The 18624-nt window shown below is 36.5% G+C and overlaps 1 protein-coding gene across 3 annotated transcripts in view; it reads left to right on the plus strand.

Annotated features, from left to right (window-relative positions):
- The window catches only part of RSF1 (remodeling and spacing factor 1), a 155958-nt gene that overhangs the window by 73267 nt on the left and 64067 nt on the right, over positions 1-18624 (plus strand). For 2 of the 3 annotated variants that reach the window (XM_038568507.1, XM_038568506.1), the window contains exons 3-4: positions 12720-12812; positions 13203-13408. In XM_038568507.1, the coding sequence (XP_038424435.1) occupies positions 12720-12812; positions 13203-13408 (299 nt within the window). Of the gene's footprint in view, positions 1-2969; positions 2981-4337; positions 4341-12717; positions 12813-13202; positions 13409-18624 lie in introns of those variants that run through there. The other variant, XM_038568508.1, reaches the window with a different exon arrangement.

An 18624-nucleotide genomic window follows, 5' to 3' on the forward strand; every position in this document is an offset into this window, starting at 1 on the left:
CGCCTAGATGGCTCAGCAGTTGAGCGTCTGCCTTCGGCTCAGGGCATGATCTTGGGGTCCTGGGACGGAGTTCTGCATCGGGCCTTCCTGAATAGAGCCTGCTTCTCCCTCTGCCTCTGTCTCTGCCTCTCTCTCTGTGTATCTCATGAATAAATAAATAAAATATTTAAAACAATTGTTTTTGGTTATATTTTGACAAGCGTTTTTCTCTACTGCTACATTTATTTTTCAAAACTAAACTAAGGTGGTTATCTTTAATTTTTATTTGCCTTGTTAATATGTTTATTGGTGTTTTCTTTTTTATTGAGGTACAATTCTTGGGGCATAAAATCTGCCATATTAAAGTATATTCATTGGTTTTGAATATATTCACTATGTTGTGCAACTACAGTCACTATCTAGTTCCAGAACATTTTCATTACCTCTAAAATAAACTGTATACGCATTAATAACAGTCCCAATCACAATCCTCCCTCTCCCAGTCCTCTGGCAACCAATAATGTACTTCTGTCTCTATGAATTTCCTATTCTGGACATTTCTTGTAAATGAGAATCATAAAAAGTATGTGGCCTTTTGTGTCTGACTTCTTTTATTTAGCATAATTGTTTCAAAGTTTATCCATATTGTAACATGCATTAGTATTTCATTTCTTTTTGTTGCCAAATAGTAATAGCATCATATGGATAAGACCATATTTATATTTATTTATCCATGCCAGTTAATGATCATTTGGAATTTTTTCCCTTTTGGCCTATTAAGAATAATTCTGCTGTAAACATTAGGTACTGTACAAGTTTTTTTGTGACCATGTATTTTCATTTCTCCTGTCTGTATACCTAAGATTGTAATTCATGGGTCATATGGTAATTTTATGTTTAGTTTTTTTGAGGAACTACCAGCCTTTTTTTTATAGCTGCCATACCATTTTACCCTCCCACTAGCAATTTATTAGTGTTTCAATTTCTCTAAAACTTAATGTTTTAGTAGTAAGGCTAAGGACTAATATTTGAGAGCTTACTATAGGTCTTATGCTGTTTTACATACATTATCATATAGTTCAAAACACACCTCAGATGATGGTGAATTAAACTACTTCCAAGGTCACATAGATAGTGGATGCTGAAGCAAGGATTGAATACAAGTTTGTCTCATGCCACAGCATGAATACTTAATGGAAAGTATTTTGCATATTGGAAAATATTTTCACATACTTTTAACTTTGTAAAATGTTCCCTAAAGAGTACCCTTTACTCACTGGTAAGGTGTGAGCAGCCATAATATACACTCATAACTGAATTACATGTGGTGATGTAGAAAGAGCTGGATAAGTAATGGGGAAAAATCCGAACTCTGCTAATTACTGTGTATAAGTTAAGTTGCTTCTTTGAATCCTCTGTTTTCTCATGAAAATACGTGTGAATTTTCTCAGCATAGTACCTTGTCAAATAGTTGGAAACTAGCAAATGTTATTTAAATAATAATAATAAATTAGAGAAACAACATAGTGATTTTAGACAACTTTTTTCTTTTCTGTGGGTAGCGTTCCTTTGGAAACTAACAGCAACTTGGGCTAAAGAAACTCACTATACTTGTGGATATAGAAAATACTGGGTTTTCTTTTCTTTCTTTTTTTTTTTTTTTTTTAAGATTTTATTTATTTATTCATGAGAGACACAAACACAGAGAGAGAGAGAGGCAGAGACACAGGCAAAGGGAGAAGCAGGCTCCATGCAGAGAGACCAACGCGGGACTCAATCCTGGTTCTCCAGGATCAGGCCCTGGACTGAAGGTGTCGCCAAACTGCTGAGCCATCCGGCCTGCCCCTGGGTTTTATTTTCTTCGGTTTTCTACTGAACTAAGTGACTTCAGGTGGTCTAATGAGTATTTTGTGATAATAATATACCTGAAAGCCTTTCCATAGAGCAACAAGCTGAATTACCTTAATTATGGCTGGGAAACCTCTTGTGACAATTGTGCCTCTGAGTAGACTTGGGGAACATGCTTCTCTTCTTTAGATGTTTTTTTTTTTTTTTTTCAAGTGTGCACACCTGTCAGTTCTTTATATAGGAAACGTTTCTATAACTCAAATATTAATGTGTTTTCAAAGAAGTTATATGAAAATTGTAATTTAAAGTCACTTCTCATTGCTTTAGCTCATCAGATAAATGTAGGAAGTAAAAAATACAATCTTGTGAAGTTTTCTAAGTATACAATGTTCCTACCATTGAAAATTGTTACTATTATATAGTTAGTTATCTCTATTCTTGTCTTATCTGAAAATGAGAGGATGGACTATATATAAGATTTATGTCATATTTTGAAAGCTTCTTTGGGAACACCTGAGTGGCACAGTTGGTTGAGCATCTGACTCTTGGTTTTGACTCAGGTTGTGATCTCAGGGTCATGAGATCCAGTCCTGCATTGGGCTCCTGCTCAGCAAGGAGTCTGCTTGGGTTCTCTCTCCCTCTCCCTTCTGTCCCTCCACTCATGCTTGCTTGCATTCTCTCTCTCTCTCTCTCTCAAATAAATCTTTAAAAGAAAACCTCTTTTTTTTCAGACTGTTGCCTATCATATGAAATATGCTTCTTTTTGAAATATAACAACTTGCCAAATTCAAGATACCCTACCTCACACCATATGCAAAAATCAACTCACGTCGGGCCAACAACCTAAATGAAGGAAGTGAAACTATAGACCTCTTAGAATAAAACACAGGGTTAAATCTTCATGACCTTATATTTGGCGTAGATTCTTAGATACCACCCAAAATCATGTGAACAACAAGAGAAAGATAAAGTGAACTTGATCAGAATTAAAAATTTGTACATCAAAGAAAATGATGAAGTATAAAGACAACCTACAGAATAGGAGGAAATATTTGCAAATTATGTAAATTGTTAGAATTTAATATCCAGCCATATAAGAAACCCAAACTTCAACAAAACGATAACCCAACTTAGAAATGAGCAAAATATTTGAGTAGACATTTGTCCAAAGATATACCAAGATTAATAAATTAGCACATGAAAAAGTATTCAATGTCTTTAGTCAGTGGGGAAATGCAAATCAAAACCACAATGAGGTATCATCACTTTATACCTAATAGGATGGCTACTTTATAAAAAAAGTAAGTGTTGGTAAGGTTGTGGAGATATTGAAACCCTCATATAATCCCGATGGAAATGCAAAATGGTGCAGCTGCTGTGGAAAACAGTTTGGCAGTTCCTCAAAAAGCTAAACATAGAATTGCCATATGACCCAGCAATTCCACTCCTAGCTGTATCCTTAAAAGAATTGAAAACAGAGACTCAGCTACTTGTATGCCAGTGTTTATTGTAGAATAACTCAACAATAGCCAAAAGGTTGAAACTACCCAGTTGTCAGTCAACAGATGAATGGATAAACAAAAAGTGGTATATTCATACAGTGGAATATCTTTCATTCCGAAGAAGGAATGGAGTTCTTATACTTGCTACAGTGCAGATAAACCCTAAAAATATGTTAACCTGAAAGAAGCCAGGTACAGAAGGACAAATATTGGATGGCTCCACTTGTATAACCTGTCTAGAACAGGCAGATGCGCAGAGAGTAGATAGGTTACCAGATGCTGCAGGGCGGAAGGGGAGTGTGGGGAGTTATCGCTTTGGGTTCAAGAGTTTCTGTTTGGGTGATGAAGTATGGGGAATAAAATGTGCTAATGGTTATACAACATTGTGAATGTCATTAATACCACTGAATTGTACATTTAATGATTAAAATGCCAAATTTCATTTTTAAATTTTGTATATATAATCTCCCCACAATAAAATTTTAAGAAGTGCAACCATCAGGGAATTGTCTGTAGATCTAGCAGTGATCTTAGCTTTAACGTATTCACTGTCATGTTGGTTACAGAGCATACATAAAAAGAGAAGCCATTCAGTATAATATAGGGTTTATTAACCTCAAAAATAAAACTGTTAATTATTTTATCAGCAAAAAATGGATTTATTAGGGAATAGCCAAGAATTAGGACAAGCAAGCTGGGCAAGTCCAGAGAGCAAAAGAGAGGTCATTTCTTTGATAGAAGGAAGGAGGTATTGGGATGGACTATAAACCAAGAGTCATAAACTGAGAGTTTGTAGTGGAGTGGCTTTTCATGGGCTGAGTTGTGACAGTCTCTTACCCGTTCGTCTGTTTACTGGCAAGAAGAAAACCTTCTGGCTGGGATAGATAAGTAGTACCTTTTCAGGCTACAGTTGACTAGTGTTAGGGCATGAGTGCTCCCCCTTCTGGCCTGACCACATTTTAAATGAGGTCAATTACCCAGAAAATAAAAGTAGGAAATTAAAACAAGTCAATCACCAATAATTTTATTTAAATCTTAGGCATGTTTTATATATGTATATGAAACAAAAATGTCATGAAACAATGTTTATGTACAATTTGAAGGACACTGATATACTTCTTACCAGCTCTTAATTCTTTCTGTTTTACTTGTATTCCAGTTGGTTCTTGTGGTCATTTACTAGAACATTTTTAGGTTTACATTTACATAATAAGGAAACTATAGCACAGTGAGTATCTGATAGCCATCCTTATTTTCTTGTCTCTTTCACTAGCAAAACCTAGGTTTTACTAGTAAAACCCCTACTTTACAGTTGAAGATACTGAAATTCAAAGAGGTGGTGGTGATTTAACAAGATCACACTGCTGATAGGGAAAGCGAGGATTTGAATCTCAACCTACAGGACCCTAGAGCCATATTTCCCTTTTTACCTAGATTACTGATATAAAGCAGATTACTTGGAAAGAGGCACTTTCCATTTTAATTACATTTTAGATACATGGTTAATCTTACCTATGAATATAAAATAGGTATGATAGAGATTTTATTTTTCCTGCTAAACTTATTTCACATATTTTCAGGGTACCTTTTACTTAACCAAAACTTCAGAATAGGCTACTTTTGAGATCAGCCTTTCAAAGCTTTGCCATGTGTAATTTTGCCCAGTTTATAAGTTAACTGAGATTTCAGCTGCCTGTCCCTCTAATCCTGAGTTCGATTAGCAGGAGTTATAGTATCTTATGTATCCTGGTGTCAAGCATATTGTCTGGGACACAGTACATTCCTGATAAAATGTGGAGTGAGCTAATTAATTAATATATACTTATGCTCTGTCAGTAGGGTTTTGGTGTTCTTTTGATTTTTAAAACCATATTGCTTGAGAAATCTTGCCATCAAAATAGTTCCTGTGTATTTTTTTAAGGAATTAAACATCCATTCTGTATAACTTTTAATGCATTCTTATAGACAGTGTTCCCAAATATACCATAATAATAGTAAATTCTCTCAATTTATAGCAGAGAACATTGAGATTGAGTGTCCACTATTAGCAAGGCCCTGTACTTGGTAGATACTATAGAAAATAGAAGAATCAGACTTTGTATTTGGCCTTCAAAAATCTTGTAGTTTTAAAGAATACCCACCTCAAGTGAAATGTGAATGTTATATTGCAAATAGTAAAACCGTATATTAAACATGAAACTTAATGCTTTTGTAAGGTGGATGCACTAGCCACCTAAATCTGCTTCTCTCAAATAGCTTAGCTCAACTCAACTCTTTCCCTTGAATTGTTGGAAAATAGGCTTTAGTGGGTCTCCTTGACCTCAGACTGTATTATCCCATCAGTTTTGCACAGTGCAATGAAACTGTTTGTTTGTTTGTTTAAGATTTTATTTATTTATTTATTCATGAGAGACACAGAGAGAGAGAGAGAGGCAGAGACACAGGCAGAGGGAGAAGCAGGCTCCATGCAGGGAGCCCGACATAGGACTCAATCCCGGGTCTCCAGGATCACACCCTGGGCTGAAGGCGGCACTAAACTGCTGAGCCACCCGGGCTGCCCAGAACTGTTTTTTAATAGTGCTTCCAAATGCTTGTTGAGCCCCCATATGTACAAGCCATGACCTACTTTCACAACCTTTCTCACTGCCTTCCCTTCACAGCCTTGTCTGTACCCACTTTCAAACCCAAGCACTCAAGATCTAGGGCTCTAGAGTTCAGCAGAAAGAACTGCTCTCTTCACCATTACATTGACAGGATAGACCAGTATCATTCACACCCTCCTGGCTTTGCATATTCTGTTTTGTTTTTTTTTTTCTTCCTGAAATTTCTCTTCACCTCCTCTCTTGTAAAACCTATTCATTCTTCAAGTCCTAGCACTAAAGTCACCACTTAAATAAAACTTTACCCTTGAGTTGTTGCTGATCTCCTTTTATCCATTTATTGAATTAAGGTTTCTCTCCTCTCTCTTTTTGTAGTAGTTGATGTGTTAGTTACTCAGTTTCTAGATTGTTTGTAATTCTCATTCTAGCCTTTGTTCACAACTTGATGGTGACAGCTGACCTGATTGGTGACCTGAATATATACTAATTTCACTGTAAATGACCCTTGATACTAATTACTCTAATTCCTTGGGTAAAGCACATAACTTCCTGAGGATAAGAGTACATACATCTAAAGCATGTGAGAATTGATCATGTTAATATTTTAAAATAATAGCAGTAGTTGACAACTAGTAAACATGCAATAAATGTTGGCTGTTATTATTATTCTAGTAAGAATTTTTAATGTTAAAGACGTGTTGTGTTGGCTGCTAATTAATAGTGGTTAACCTAAAAGAGGTTTTTTAATTAAGGTAAAGCATTATTTTGGTGTTTCTTTCGTTTATTCATCAGATGTTTGTTTTGTATATGCTGTATTGCATACTTTGCTACAAGCGAGGGGTATGAAGATGAGTTGACTTCTCAGAGCTCAGTTAAATTCTTCTGGACTCAGATTTTAAAAGGTTTATGTAAAGAAATATGATCCAGTGGAAAGAGCTCTGAACCAGAAGTCATAAGCTTCAAGTCTCAGCTCAGTCACTAACTTTGAAAGATACAAATCTCTTGTCAACTTCCTTCTCTTTGGTACTGTTGTCTTAATACCTTTGTTAGAAGCACCTTCATCCTATTTGTTCAAGCCAAGGAATGTAGATGTCACCTTTGTTTTTCCTTTCCAGTCACTGACCACATACATTCTACTAAAAGTCCTGATGATTCTACCTCCAAAATACAGTTAACTTCTGTTGCCACTGTGGCCTCCATAGTCCATGACATCATTCATTATCTCTTGCCTTAAAATTGGTTTCTTAGTTTCCACCCCCGACACCCCCACCCCTGCTTTGCAATCCATTTACAGCAGCTGTATTTGAAACATGGCTCACATTTTGTTATTCCCCCATTTAAAATCCTCCAGTGGCCTCCCATTATATTTGAAATAAGATCCTAATTTCTTATTATGGCTTCCATAATTTTGCCCTTGTTTTACCTCTTTAACCTTATCTTCTGCCACTTCCCCTTTATTTTGCTTCATTTATACTGATCTTTTTTCTGTTTTTCTAAATACACCAAACTTGAAGGCCTTTTTTAGTAGCTTGTTTTTTTTCTGCCTGAAGCATTCCTACATCAGACCTTCTTGTGGCTGATTTCTATGTCTCAACTTTTTGTGTCAGATGTCAACTTTTTTAATGAGGCCTTCTCTGAGCACCCAACCAGAGTAATACTCAAACTATCTGTAGCACATTACTGTTTTATTTTCAACAAAGCATTTGGCTCTACTTAATATTTTCTTATTTTTATCTGTTGTAATATCCTTAAGAATATAAGCTCCATGATAGCAGGTTACCTGTCTTCTTAATCATGGTATCCCAGCTCCTTGACTAGTTTCTGCCATAGAGTAGGTGCTCAGTAAATATTAGTGGAATCACCAGATAAATGACTCTCTTTATAAACTTATAAAATAAAGGCATCCAAAGACCACCCGTCCCCCAAGATAAAGGCAGTAAAGACAGACTTCATTCACTTAACTGTTATGGTAGGAGAAGGGGCTGAGCTCAATTTGAGTTTACCCAGAGGTGACTGGTATTTTAAAGGGAGACTAAGGGTTTCAGGAGGTGGAAATGAGGGGGAGGAAAAGGGGTTAGAGAAAGGAAAAGTTAACAAAAAGTAAGTATGAGGGTTGGTCTGAAAGTTGGTCTGTCAACATTGAAAGATAAACTTTCTACCCTTGCACAGAGTCTGGGAGGTCCTATCCTTCCTGAGGATTCTAAATCAAAGGAATGGCTTTCAAGTCCTTGAGAAAGACACTCTTACAGGAGACACAAATACATCTCAAAGGGACAGAGGAAAGATTTACAATTGTAAGGTTTTGTTTGTTTTTAAAATAAATGGAAAAGTAAATTCATGGACTTAGATCAGGTGTTGGCTGGAACAAATAGTAAATTCTTTTGGAAACCTTGAGTTTTCTAGACAGGAACTCGAGAGGAACAGGGTGGTCCCAGGGATAAGTCCTGAGGCTGCTAGAAGCCATGTTAGAGTTTGATTTAGTCTCTTAATGCAGGGTTTTGGATGTTCATGCTTGAGATTTTTTGCAGTTTTCTTCTCTACCCAATCCCTCCCCTTTTTAATGCCCACCCTCATTCTGCCCCCTTTTAATGCTTTATGTTATCAAAAAAGAGAAGGATTATTGGTACTTGATTGCATATATGCCTCCAAGATTAATGTGTTTAATGATCTCACTGACATAAATTCCATATATTTGCTGTGTAGGCATGTGAAACCACCTTTCCTGTAAATATTGAGATGATGTGGACTTTTAAACACCCCTCCCCCCCCCCCCCCCCCCCCCCCCCCGTCCCTATTTCCCATCTTCATTCTTGTTGTTCTGAGTGTAAGAGGAAAAGACAGCCTAGGGGTATTGGAATGGTAGCAGCTAGGTGGCCAAGAGGCCTCCCAGGCTGAATATCAGTCAGTCTTACAGGTACAGAACTTTGATTTCATGTGTACGTGTATATCAGAAAGGCTGTTCCTTAGGCACCATGCAGGGGGATACTACAGGATATGACCTCTCATTAACCAGATTAGAGAGAATCAAACATAGAGCCAGTATTATGGAATAATGACTTAGAGTGATAAATAGGAACATTATACAAAAATGTTCATTTTTAGATACTGAACATGCTTTAAAGAGAAATTGCATGCAAAACCAAATTATGTTTACAAAGCAGATCAGATTCAAGTTGGGGCATAGGGAGTTAATATGAATTAATAATCTAATAAGGATCCTCTTGCTTCAAGTGATGTAGGCTTGCTGGGTCCTCGGACTCAGAGCGGGTTTCCTAGGGACCAGTCAAGAGGGTCCTTGGCTTTGCACAGGATAAAAATCAAATGTGAGGGCAGTTTGGGTGGCTCAGCGGTTTAGCTCTGCCTTCAGCCCAGGTCATGATCCTGGAGACCCAGGATCGGGTCCCGCGTCAGGCTCCCTGCATGGAGCCTGCTTCTCCCTCTGCCTATGTCTCTGCCTCTCTCTCTCTCTCTCTCTTTTTCTCTCTCTCTGTGTCTCTCATGAATGAATAAATAAAATCTAAAAAAGAAAAAAAATCAAATGTGAGCCAAGAGGAAGTGAGAGCAGAGTTTATTGAAGATGTAGAGAGTGCAGATACATACAGAGCATCTGGAAGACTTGGAAAGGAGAGGAGAGTGAGTCTTATTACTTGGGGTCTGGTTTTTTATTGAGGGTTGTTGTCTGGTGCACATGTCTTCTCTGGCATCCAGGAACAAAGATGAGTGTTTAGATGTTCTCCATAAGTCACTCATGTATTGGTGCCAGCCAGTGGTCTTGATGAGTCAGTGTCTTGGAAAACATTTGTGATGACCCTGCCTGGTTACTCCTTAGATGTCATCTATTATGCTGGAAGACTTCCAAAGAAGTCATTAAATCCTTGACCTTCACAAGGAAGACATTCATTTTCTGTTCTATAAGACATGTATAAGGTGGAGGTGGATGTCCTAATGGAAATAGAAGAAGGTAAAAAGCAGTTTTTTCATGGAGTCCCTTTAGTTTCTCTGTCTCACAAGGATCCAAGAATAACTGTCATAGACAGTCTCAGAGACACAGCTAGTTTCTGGCACTCTAGGCAAACATTGGCCCATGGGCCAAATCTGGCCTGCTGTCTACTTATGTATGGCCTGAAAACTAAGTGGGGGTTTTTACATATTAAAATGGTTGGGAGAATGGTTGACGTATGAAAATGATATGAAATTCAGATTTCCTTATCCATAAATAAAGTTGTGTTGGAACACAGCCAAGTTTACTCATTTATATATTTTCTGTGGTTGCTTTTCCACTACAACAGCAGAGTTGAATAGTTGAAAAGACACTGTATGTTCTACAAACCCTAAATTATTTCCTGTTTGGCCCTTAACAGAAAAGGTTTGCTGACCTCTGGTGTAGACTTATATAGTCGTGCATAGGGGATCTCTGGGTGGCTCAGCGGTTTAGTGCCTGCCTTTGGCCCAGGGCATGATCCTGGAGTCCCGGGATCAGGTCCCGCGTTGGGCTCCCTGCATGAGCCTGCTTCTCCCTCTGCCTGTCTCTCTCTTTCTCTCTGTCTGTCTCTGTCATGAATAAATAAATAAAAAATCTTTTAAAAAAATCTGTCTATATAGTCCTGCATAATTGTCACTTACAGATTATTTTTTTGACAGTCTTTACTTTGTGATAGCAATGGGTTATGGTTGTTTGGGCAAATCTGATATGAGATTTTTGTTTTTTTTCTCAAATGGCAAAATAATATGTCTACCTTTGCCTTCTTAAAGAAACAAAAGAGTATCCTACTCATCTCTGAATATTAGCACAAAAGTTTTTGCACCCTAAATTATAAGTAAGGAAGGTCAATAAGTTGAAAGTAAGTAGTGTGAGGCAAAGAGGCCTGTGTCTTAATTATCTCTTTACCCCTTTTTCACTTTTATCCCCTTTCACATGATAAAAGATAATTAAGAGTTGTTCATTTGTATTTGGTATCTGACTACATGAGTCATTGGCTATGCCTTTGTACTTGGGTTGTCAAGCAGACGTTGGAGCTATATCATTCTCAGCCCGTCTTATACTGAACATGAGCTTCTACACCCTCAGATTTAACCTTTAAGATAGTCAATCAACATCCTCTTCTTTTAGGTGTGGTATATAGCAGAGTCCTCAGTAGGTACTTCCAAGTCATAAGCTGGGTTTGCATTCTTAACTCTGTTTTTTTAAATTGAGATATTAGTCACATATCTTGAAATTTACTTTAAATTATACAATACAGTATTTTTAGTGTATTCATAAGGATGTGCTGTCATCACCATTGTCTTAATTCTAAAACATTTTTATCACTCCCTATTCCTCCCTTTACCTGCCCCCTGACAACTACTAATAAATTTTTAGTCTGTATGTATTTTACTGTTGTGTACATTTCATATACATAGACCCATACTATATATAACCTTTTGTATCTGATTTCATTCACTGGGCATGTTTTTAATGTTCATCCAAGCTGTAGAATGTACCACTACTTCATTCTTTTTTTATAGCTGTATAAAATTCCACTTCATGGATATTCCACATATTATTTATCTGTTTTTCAGTTGATGGATATTTGAATTGTTTGCACCTTTTGGCTATTATAAAAAAATATTACTCCGAACACTATGCAGATTTTTACATGTACATGTATTTTCACTTTTCTTATATAAATACCTAGAAATGGAATTGCTAAGTCACTTGGTAACTTAGTGTTAACATTTTGAGGAACTGCTTAGCTTTTTTATGAAGCAACTGCACCATTTTATATTCCCTTCAAAACCTGTGCATTTCAGTCTCTCCATATCCTCACCAACATTTAGTGTTATTATTCTTTTCTTTTTTAAGATTTATTTTTGTTAGCATGTGAGCATGGGGAGGGGCAGAGGAGGGAGATAGAGAATCTCTAGCCAACTCCCCACTGAGCTGAATGCCCAATATGGGGCTGGATCTCAAGAGCCTGAGATCAGTGAGCCACCCAGGCGCCCCTTATTTTTCTTTTTTGAATGTCAGCTATCCTTATGGATATAAAGTAGTATTCCATTGTGGTTTTGATTTGGATTTCCCTAATGACTAATGATGATCCTATTTTCCTGTGCATATTGGCCGTTTTATATGTTCTTTGGCAAAATGTCCATTCAGATTCTGACCTTTTAGCTTTTGATAGAATTTTTTCCCCTCTCTACAATATATAATCCTATCAACCAGAGACATACAGTATTCCAGGATAGCATTTTACTCTTGATTTTGGCTAAGGTCATGATCTTGGGGTCCTGGAATTGAGCCCTCCATGGGGCTTTATGCTCAACATGGAGTCCCCTTGTCCGTCTTCCTCTGTTTCCCACCCTCCCCACCCCTCTACTCACTCTCACTCTCACTCTCTCTCAAATAAATAAAATATTTTTTAAAAATGTACCTACAATTTAACCTGTTTTTTGAATGTCTACCTCTGTTCTGGGCATAAAGATAAAAAAAAACTATGGCCCTCAAGGAACTTTTAGGCCATTTTGAAGGGGAATTAGATAATTTTTGCATTTGGGAAAATGTGCCATAAAATATGTAAAAACTTCTTGAGATTAGATGAGAGAACTATAGAGATCACTACTTAACTTAAATTTGATCATTAGTCATAAGTAAGTATCTCTGGTGTATTTAAGAATGGATTTGCCTTGGATTGTATTTGGTATAAACTTACTCCATTATAAATAAATTAACATAATTGTACAACAAAATACCAAGGTAAATAGAAATTGCTTTTATGTATTAAGATATTGACATATTGACTTTCTCTGACAGATATGCCAAGAATTTAATAGCACCTGGGCATGGGAGATGGAGAAGAAGGGCTATCTTGAAATGAGTGTTGAATGCAAACTAGCACTCTTAAAGGTAATACATTTATTATGTTATAATTATTTTAATTTATTCACCAATAGTTGTTCCAAGAATAATGTCACCTAAAAGCTTAGCAGAAAGAATCATTGAAAATTTTATACATAAGAAAATTTGGGAGACTAGTACAAACACAGTACTTTTGAAATATATTATTTTTATGTCATTGGTTATATTAAATCTGTAAATTTAAGTAATACTAAAGTGTTAACTTGAAATATATCTTTTTAAGTTGCTTATTCTAAACAGGTTGTACAAAAGTGGTGAGAGGATGGTATTTTTTTCTGTTCCCATCCCTGAATCAATTCTATGGTTAAACATACCATATTTACTGTGATGGAGAAACATTTATGAAGTATTTTAAGCCATGTTATGACTATTTTTCAGTACCTCTGCGAGTGTCAGTTTGATGACAATCTCAAATTCAAGAACATTATCAATGAAGAGGATGCTGATACCATGCGTCTCCAACCAATTGGCCGAGACAAAGATGGCCTCATGTACTGGTACCAGTTGGATCAAGATCACAATGTCAGAATGTACATAGAAGAACAGGATGATCAAGATGGCTCTTCATGGAAATGCATTGTCAGGTATCTTTTATTGGAATCTTTTCACATTTATTTGCATTTCTTACTCTAATCTCTTCTCTACAAGAAGAGATTAATCTCTAAGGCTAAGGTGATCCTTTTTTTGTAGGGTTGGGGAATTGCCAGAACCTAGCCTTTTGCCCAGCACAATTCCCATAGTGGGTACTTAATTATTTCTCAAACAAGTAGATATATTTAGCATGGTGGTCCATATCAACACATGTACCTTATACTTCAGGAAGCTGGAATTTGACAAATAATAATGCACCAATAATATGCACAGAAAAAAACATTAAAAATACAAGAAAAGCATTGTTTCGTTCTTATCTAGGCACAGTTTTCTATTAGGCATCCTTTATTTATTTCTAATTGTTTTAATTTGGCCAGTTCATCTTGGCACTGTAGTATATTTTTATTTTTAATTTTTTTAATAAATTTATTTCTTTTTTTTTTATTTTTATTTACTTATGATAGTCACACACACACAGAGAGAGAGAGAGGCAGAGACATAGGCAGAGGGAGAAGCAGGCTCCATGCACCAGGAGCCCGACGTGGGATTCGATCCTGGGTCTCCAAGATCGTGCCCTGGGCCAAAGGCAGGCGCTAAACCGCTGCGCCACCCAGGGATCCCTATAAATTTATTTCTTATTGGTGTTCAATTTGCCAACATCTAGAATAACACCCAGTGCTCATCCCATCAAGTGCTCCCCTCAGTGCCCGTCACCCAGTCACCCTCACCCCCCGCCCACCTCCCTAGTATATATATATTTTTTAAAGATTTTATTTATTTATTCATAGAGACACAGAGAGAGAGAGAGAGAGAGGCAGAGACACAGGCAGAGGGAGAAGTAGGCTCCATGCAGAGAGCCCCGACGACGTGGGACTCGATCCAGGGTCTCCAGGATCATGCCCTGGGCTGCAGGCGGCACTAAACCGCCGCGCCACCGGGGCTGCCCCTAGTATATTTTTAATCTTTACTATGCATACATTCCTTTACAGTTCTGAAGAAATCTGAGGAATATTGCACCCCTTTTTTGGCATAGTCCTTTTAAAAAAAATCTTGATTTCTTATTTGTATTTTTTTAAAAGATTTTATTTTTAAGTAATCTCTGCACTGAACAGTTCAAGCCCACAACCCTGACATCAAGAGTCACCTGTTCTTGGAGCACCTGAGTGGCTCAGTGTCTGAGCCTTTGGGTCAGGTCATGGACCCAGGGTCCTGCATCAGGCTCCCCATAGGGAGCCTGTTTCTCCCTCTGCCTATGTCTCTGCCTCTCTGTCTCTCTCATGAATAAATAAATAAAAATCTTTTTAAAAAGATATATTTGAGTGGAAACATTTCATGTAAAACCTTAAAATAAAATTTTATTTTTTAATTAGTAAGTGACACTGAGGTCATTATTCAGAATCATGTGTCTCTGGAGCACCTGGCTGGCTCTGTTGGTTAAGCATCCGACTCTTGATAGCAGCTTAAGTCATGATCTTGATTGGGGTCATGGGATCGAGCCCTGTATGGGACTCCTCACTCAGCAGGGAGTCTGCTAGAGATTCTCTACCTCTCTCTCTTACCCACTGTCCACCACCCCCCCCCACTCTTGCACTCTCTGTCTCTCTCAAAAAAATAAATCTTTTTGTTTTTAAAGGAATCTTTGTATCTCTAATTTTCTATTTTTTAAATATAATTATTTAGAATTTATTTCATTAATACCAGTACCCACAGTTTATATTAATTTTGAAATTATCAAACTATAGATAAATCTGTAAGTAGGGAGAACTTAGTGAATATATAACCACTGCTTATGAAAAACTCCTTGACTTTTTTGCTCATTTTTTAGTTTTAGCAGGTTTTTATAGTGATTATTTATTAATGTTTTGAAGAGAGAATCTGTGGAAATTTGGAACATTTGGGTCAGGGAAGCTTAACTTTGGTGTCTTAAGAATAAAGGAAATGAATGAATTTATAGGGGAATGTTTCATAAACATCCTTTAATCATACTATAATATGGTTCTCCATGTAGTTAATTTACTAAATGGAAATAAAGTAGTCTTGAAATGAAGTTCACTTACCATCTCTCCCTATAAACATTGAATGAAGTTCTGTTCATGATGTTTTATCACTTCTATTATTTCCTGTATCAACCTTGCATTGTTGTTTAAGAGTTACTCTCTCCTACTTTGTATATGAAGAAAATATGACAGAGAAAAATAATTATGATTACTGATCAGTCATAATGCTTAAAACCATTTCTAATGTACAGTGTTTTAATTAGATCATACCCTAATGGATGATGTGAGAGAAGTGCTTAGGTTTAGAGTTAACTGTGCTTAAATCTGGATTCCTCTGCTTACTGTGTGATGGCAGAATACTTAATTTCCCTGGTATTCTCTTTCCTGCACTTTTATTTTTTTCTTTCCTGCACTTTAAAATGAGGATGATAGTAAAGTTATTGTGAAGAATATGTAAATTTATATTGCTTATCAACATGTATAATTAAGCACTAAGCTGAGCAATTGTGGTTATCCTAAGGAATATAGTACAGCTCTGGGATTTGTAGAGGAGCTTCAGGAACCTGTGGAAATCCCTTTTACTGTAAATAGTAGCTCTTAGTTTTATTTAATATGTGTATTTTCTTGAGAATTGCCATAGTTTTCTACAGATTCTCAGTTTGGTCTGTGCTTCATATACTTGACCTGTTCTGTGACATGACATTTAAGTTTCTTTAAATTGACACAGTAGTACTACTTTTGACAGATGCGGTGAACTGTCTTGTCCCTATAAGTCTCTTATTTTTGTGATTGTTGAATGTGAAAAGCATTGTATTATTCTTGCCTGTTGCCAAAATTATTATCTTAATTGTCATTAAAATGCATTATGTGCATTTTACACTACCAAGTAATGTGTAGGCCATTATCCTACCTGGCCCTGATGACATCCTTCTGGAGTCTAGTATTTAGATTCGGATGCCAGACTCTAAGCAAGTTAAGTAGAATTATGATTTTTTTGTTTAACAGATTCTACTTCGCTATTTTTCCTCATTGGTGAATATTATTTTTTACTAGTGAAATGAAAAATCTCCTCTTGTTTAAAATTATTTCTTTAAAGTAATGCTGATTTTCTTGGGGATTTCTGATGTTGAAAACATGTTTTTGCTTAACTCTCAAAAAAAGATTATGTGACAAAAGTTGTCTTAAGAATTCTGCTTTGTTTTTTTTTTAAGCTGAAAGTCATCCTTCTTAAATAATTGATAAATTTTAAAATGTAACAACTTTGCAACTTAAAAATAAAGTGGAATATTTTTCTAAAAACTGGGATCCATAAAAAAAGAATTTTCTCTATTTGATCTTCTGAAAATGCAATACGTAGATAATACACAGTGTCTAGTCTCAGACCATAAAATAGAATTAATCTAGAAATCAGTTATAGAAAGAGAGTTTTAAAATCCCCACATACTTAGATATTAAGTAATATACTTCTACATAATACATGGGTCAAAGAAGAAATTTCAAGACAAAGTTTTAAATTTTTTGGATTAGATGAAAATACAACTCAAAATATGTGGTTGAAAATTTGCAGTGAAAGCAATACTTAGAAGAAACTTCACATATAAAGCAAAAGCTGGTTCCTTGAGAAGATGTACAATTGATGAGCCACTAGCCAGGCTATGAAAAAAGAGATTGAACACAAATTATTGATATCATAAATGAAAAAAGGGATATCAGTACAAGTACATGGACATACATCAAAAGGATAATAAAGGAATACCATGAACAGCTCTATCTCACAAATTGATAACCTAGATGCAGTGGGGCACTGAAAGGCACTAACCGACTTCACAACTTACCATAAAGCTACAGTAGGTAAGACAGTGTGGTATTGGTGAAAAGAAGAGGCAGATGCAGGGACACCAGAAGCCTAGACAAATATATAGTGTAGCAGAATAGGGAGCCTTGAAATAGACCTGTATAAAGGAACAAAGACAGTACAGTGGAGAAAAGGTAATGATGCTGGAAAAAATGGACATCCATATGCATAACATTGAATCTAGACACAGACCTTACACCCTCAACAAAAAGTTAACTCAACATGAATTACAGACCTCCATATACAATGCAAAACTATAAAACTCCAAGAAGATAACACAGAAGCAAATCTAGATAATACTGGGTTTGGCAATAACTTCTTTGGTACAACACCAAAGGTACAATCTCTGAAAGAAAGAAGTGATAAAAGCTGAACTTCATTATAATTTAAAATTTCTGCTCTGGAAAGGAACTGTCAATATAATGAAAAGTTCAGCCACAGACTGGGAGAAAATACTTTTTTTTTTTTTTTTCATGAGAGACACAGAGAGAAAGAGAGACAGAGACACAGGCAGAGGGAGAAGCAGGCTCCATGCAGGGAACCCGATATGGGACTTGATCCCAGGTCTCCAGGATCACACCCTGAGCTGAAGGTGACACTAAACCACTGAGCCACCCAGGCTGCCCTGGGCGAAAATACTTAACCAAAGATGTATTTGATAAAGGCCTATTTCCAAAATATACAAAGAACTCTTAAAACTCAATAATTAAAAACCCATCTGATTTAAGATGCACCTGGGTGGCTGACTTGGTTGAGCATCTGACTCTTGGTTTTGCTCAGGTTGTGATCTCCGGATTATGGAGTTGGAGTTGGAGTTGGGTCCACGGTGGGCTCCCTGTTCAACAGGGAGTCTGTTTTCCCTCTGCCTCTGCCCCTCCTCCTGCTCTCTCTCTCACAAATAAATAAACCTTTTTTTAAGAAAAGGTAAATAACCTGATTTAAAAATGGACCAAAGACCTTACAGACATATTGCCAGTAAAGATATACAGATGGCAAATATATATATTTGTACAGAGATACATATGAAAAGTGGTCCACATCATATGTCATTAACAAAATGTAAATTAAAATGAGATACTACTATACACTTAATAGAATGACCAAAATCCAGAACACTGACAACACCAAATGCTGACAAGGATGTGGAGCAACAAGAACTCTCAGCAACTGCTGGTGGAAATACAAAATGGCATAGCCACTTCTCAGTACAGTTTAATGGTTTTTTACAGAATTAAACACCATGTGATCTAGCAACCATACTCCTTGGTATTTGCTCAAAGGAGTTAAGAGATATGTCCACACAGAAACTTGCACACAAATGTTTATAGCAGCTTTGTTCATACTTGCCAAAACTTTA

This window comes from Canis lupus, chromosome 21, assembly GCF_011100685.1.
Source record: "Canis lupus familiaris isolate Mischka breed German Shepherd chromosome 21, alternate assembly UU_Cfam_GSD_1.0, whole genome shotgun sequence".
Classification (NCBI taxonomy): Eukaryota; Metazoa; Chordata; class Mammalia; order Carnivora; family Canidae; genus Canis; species Canis lupus.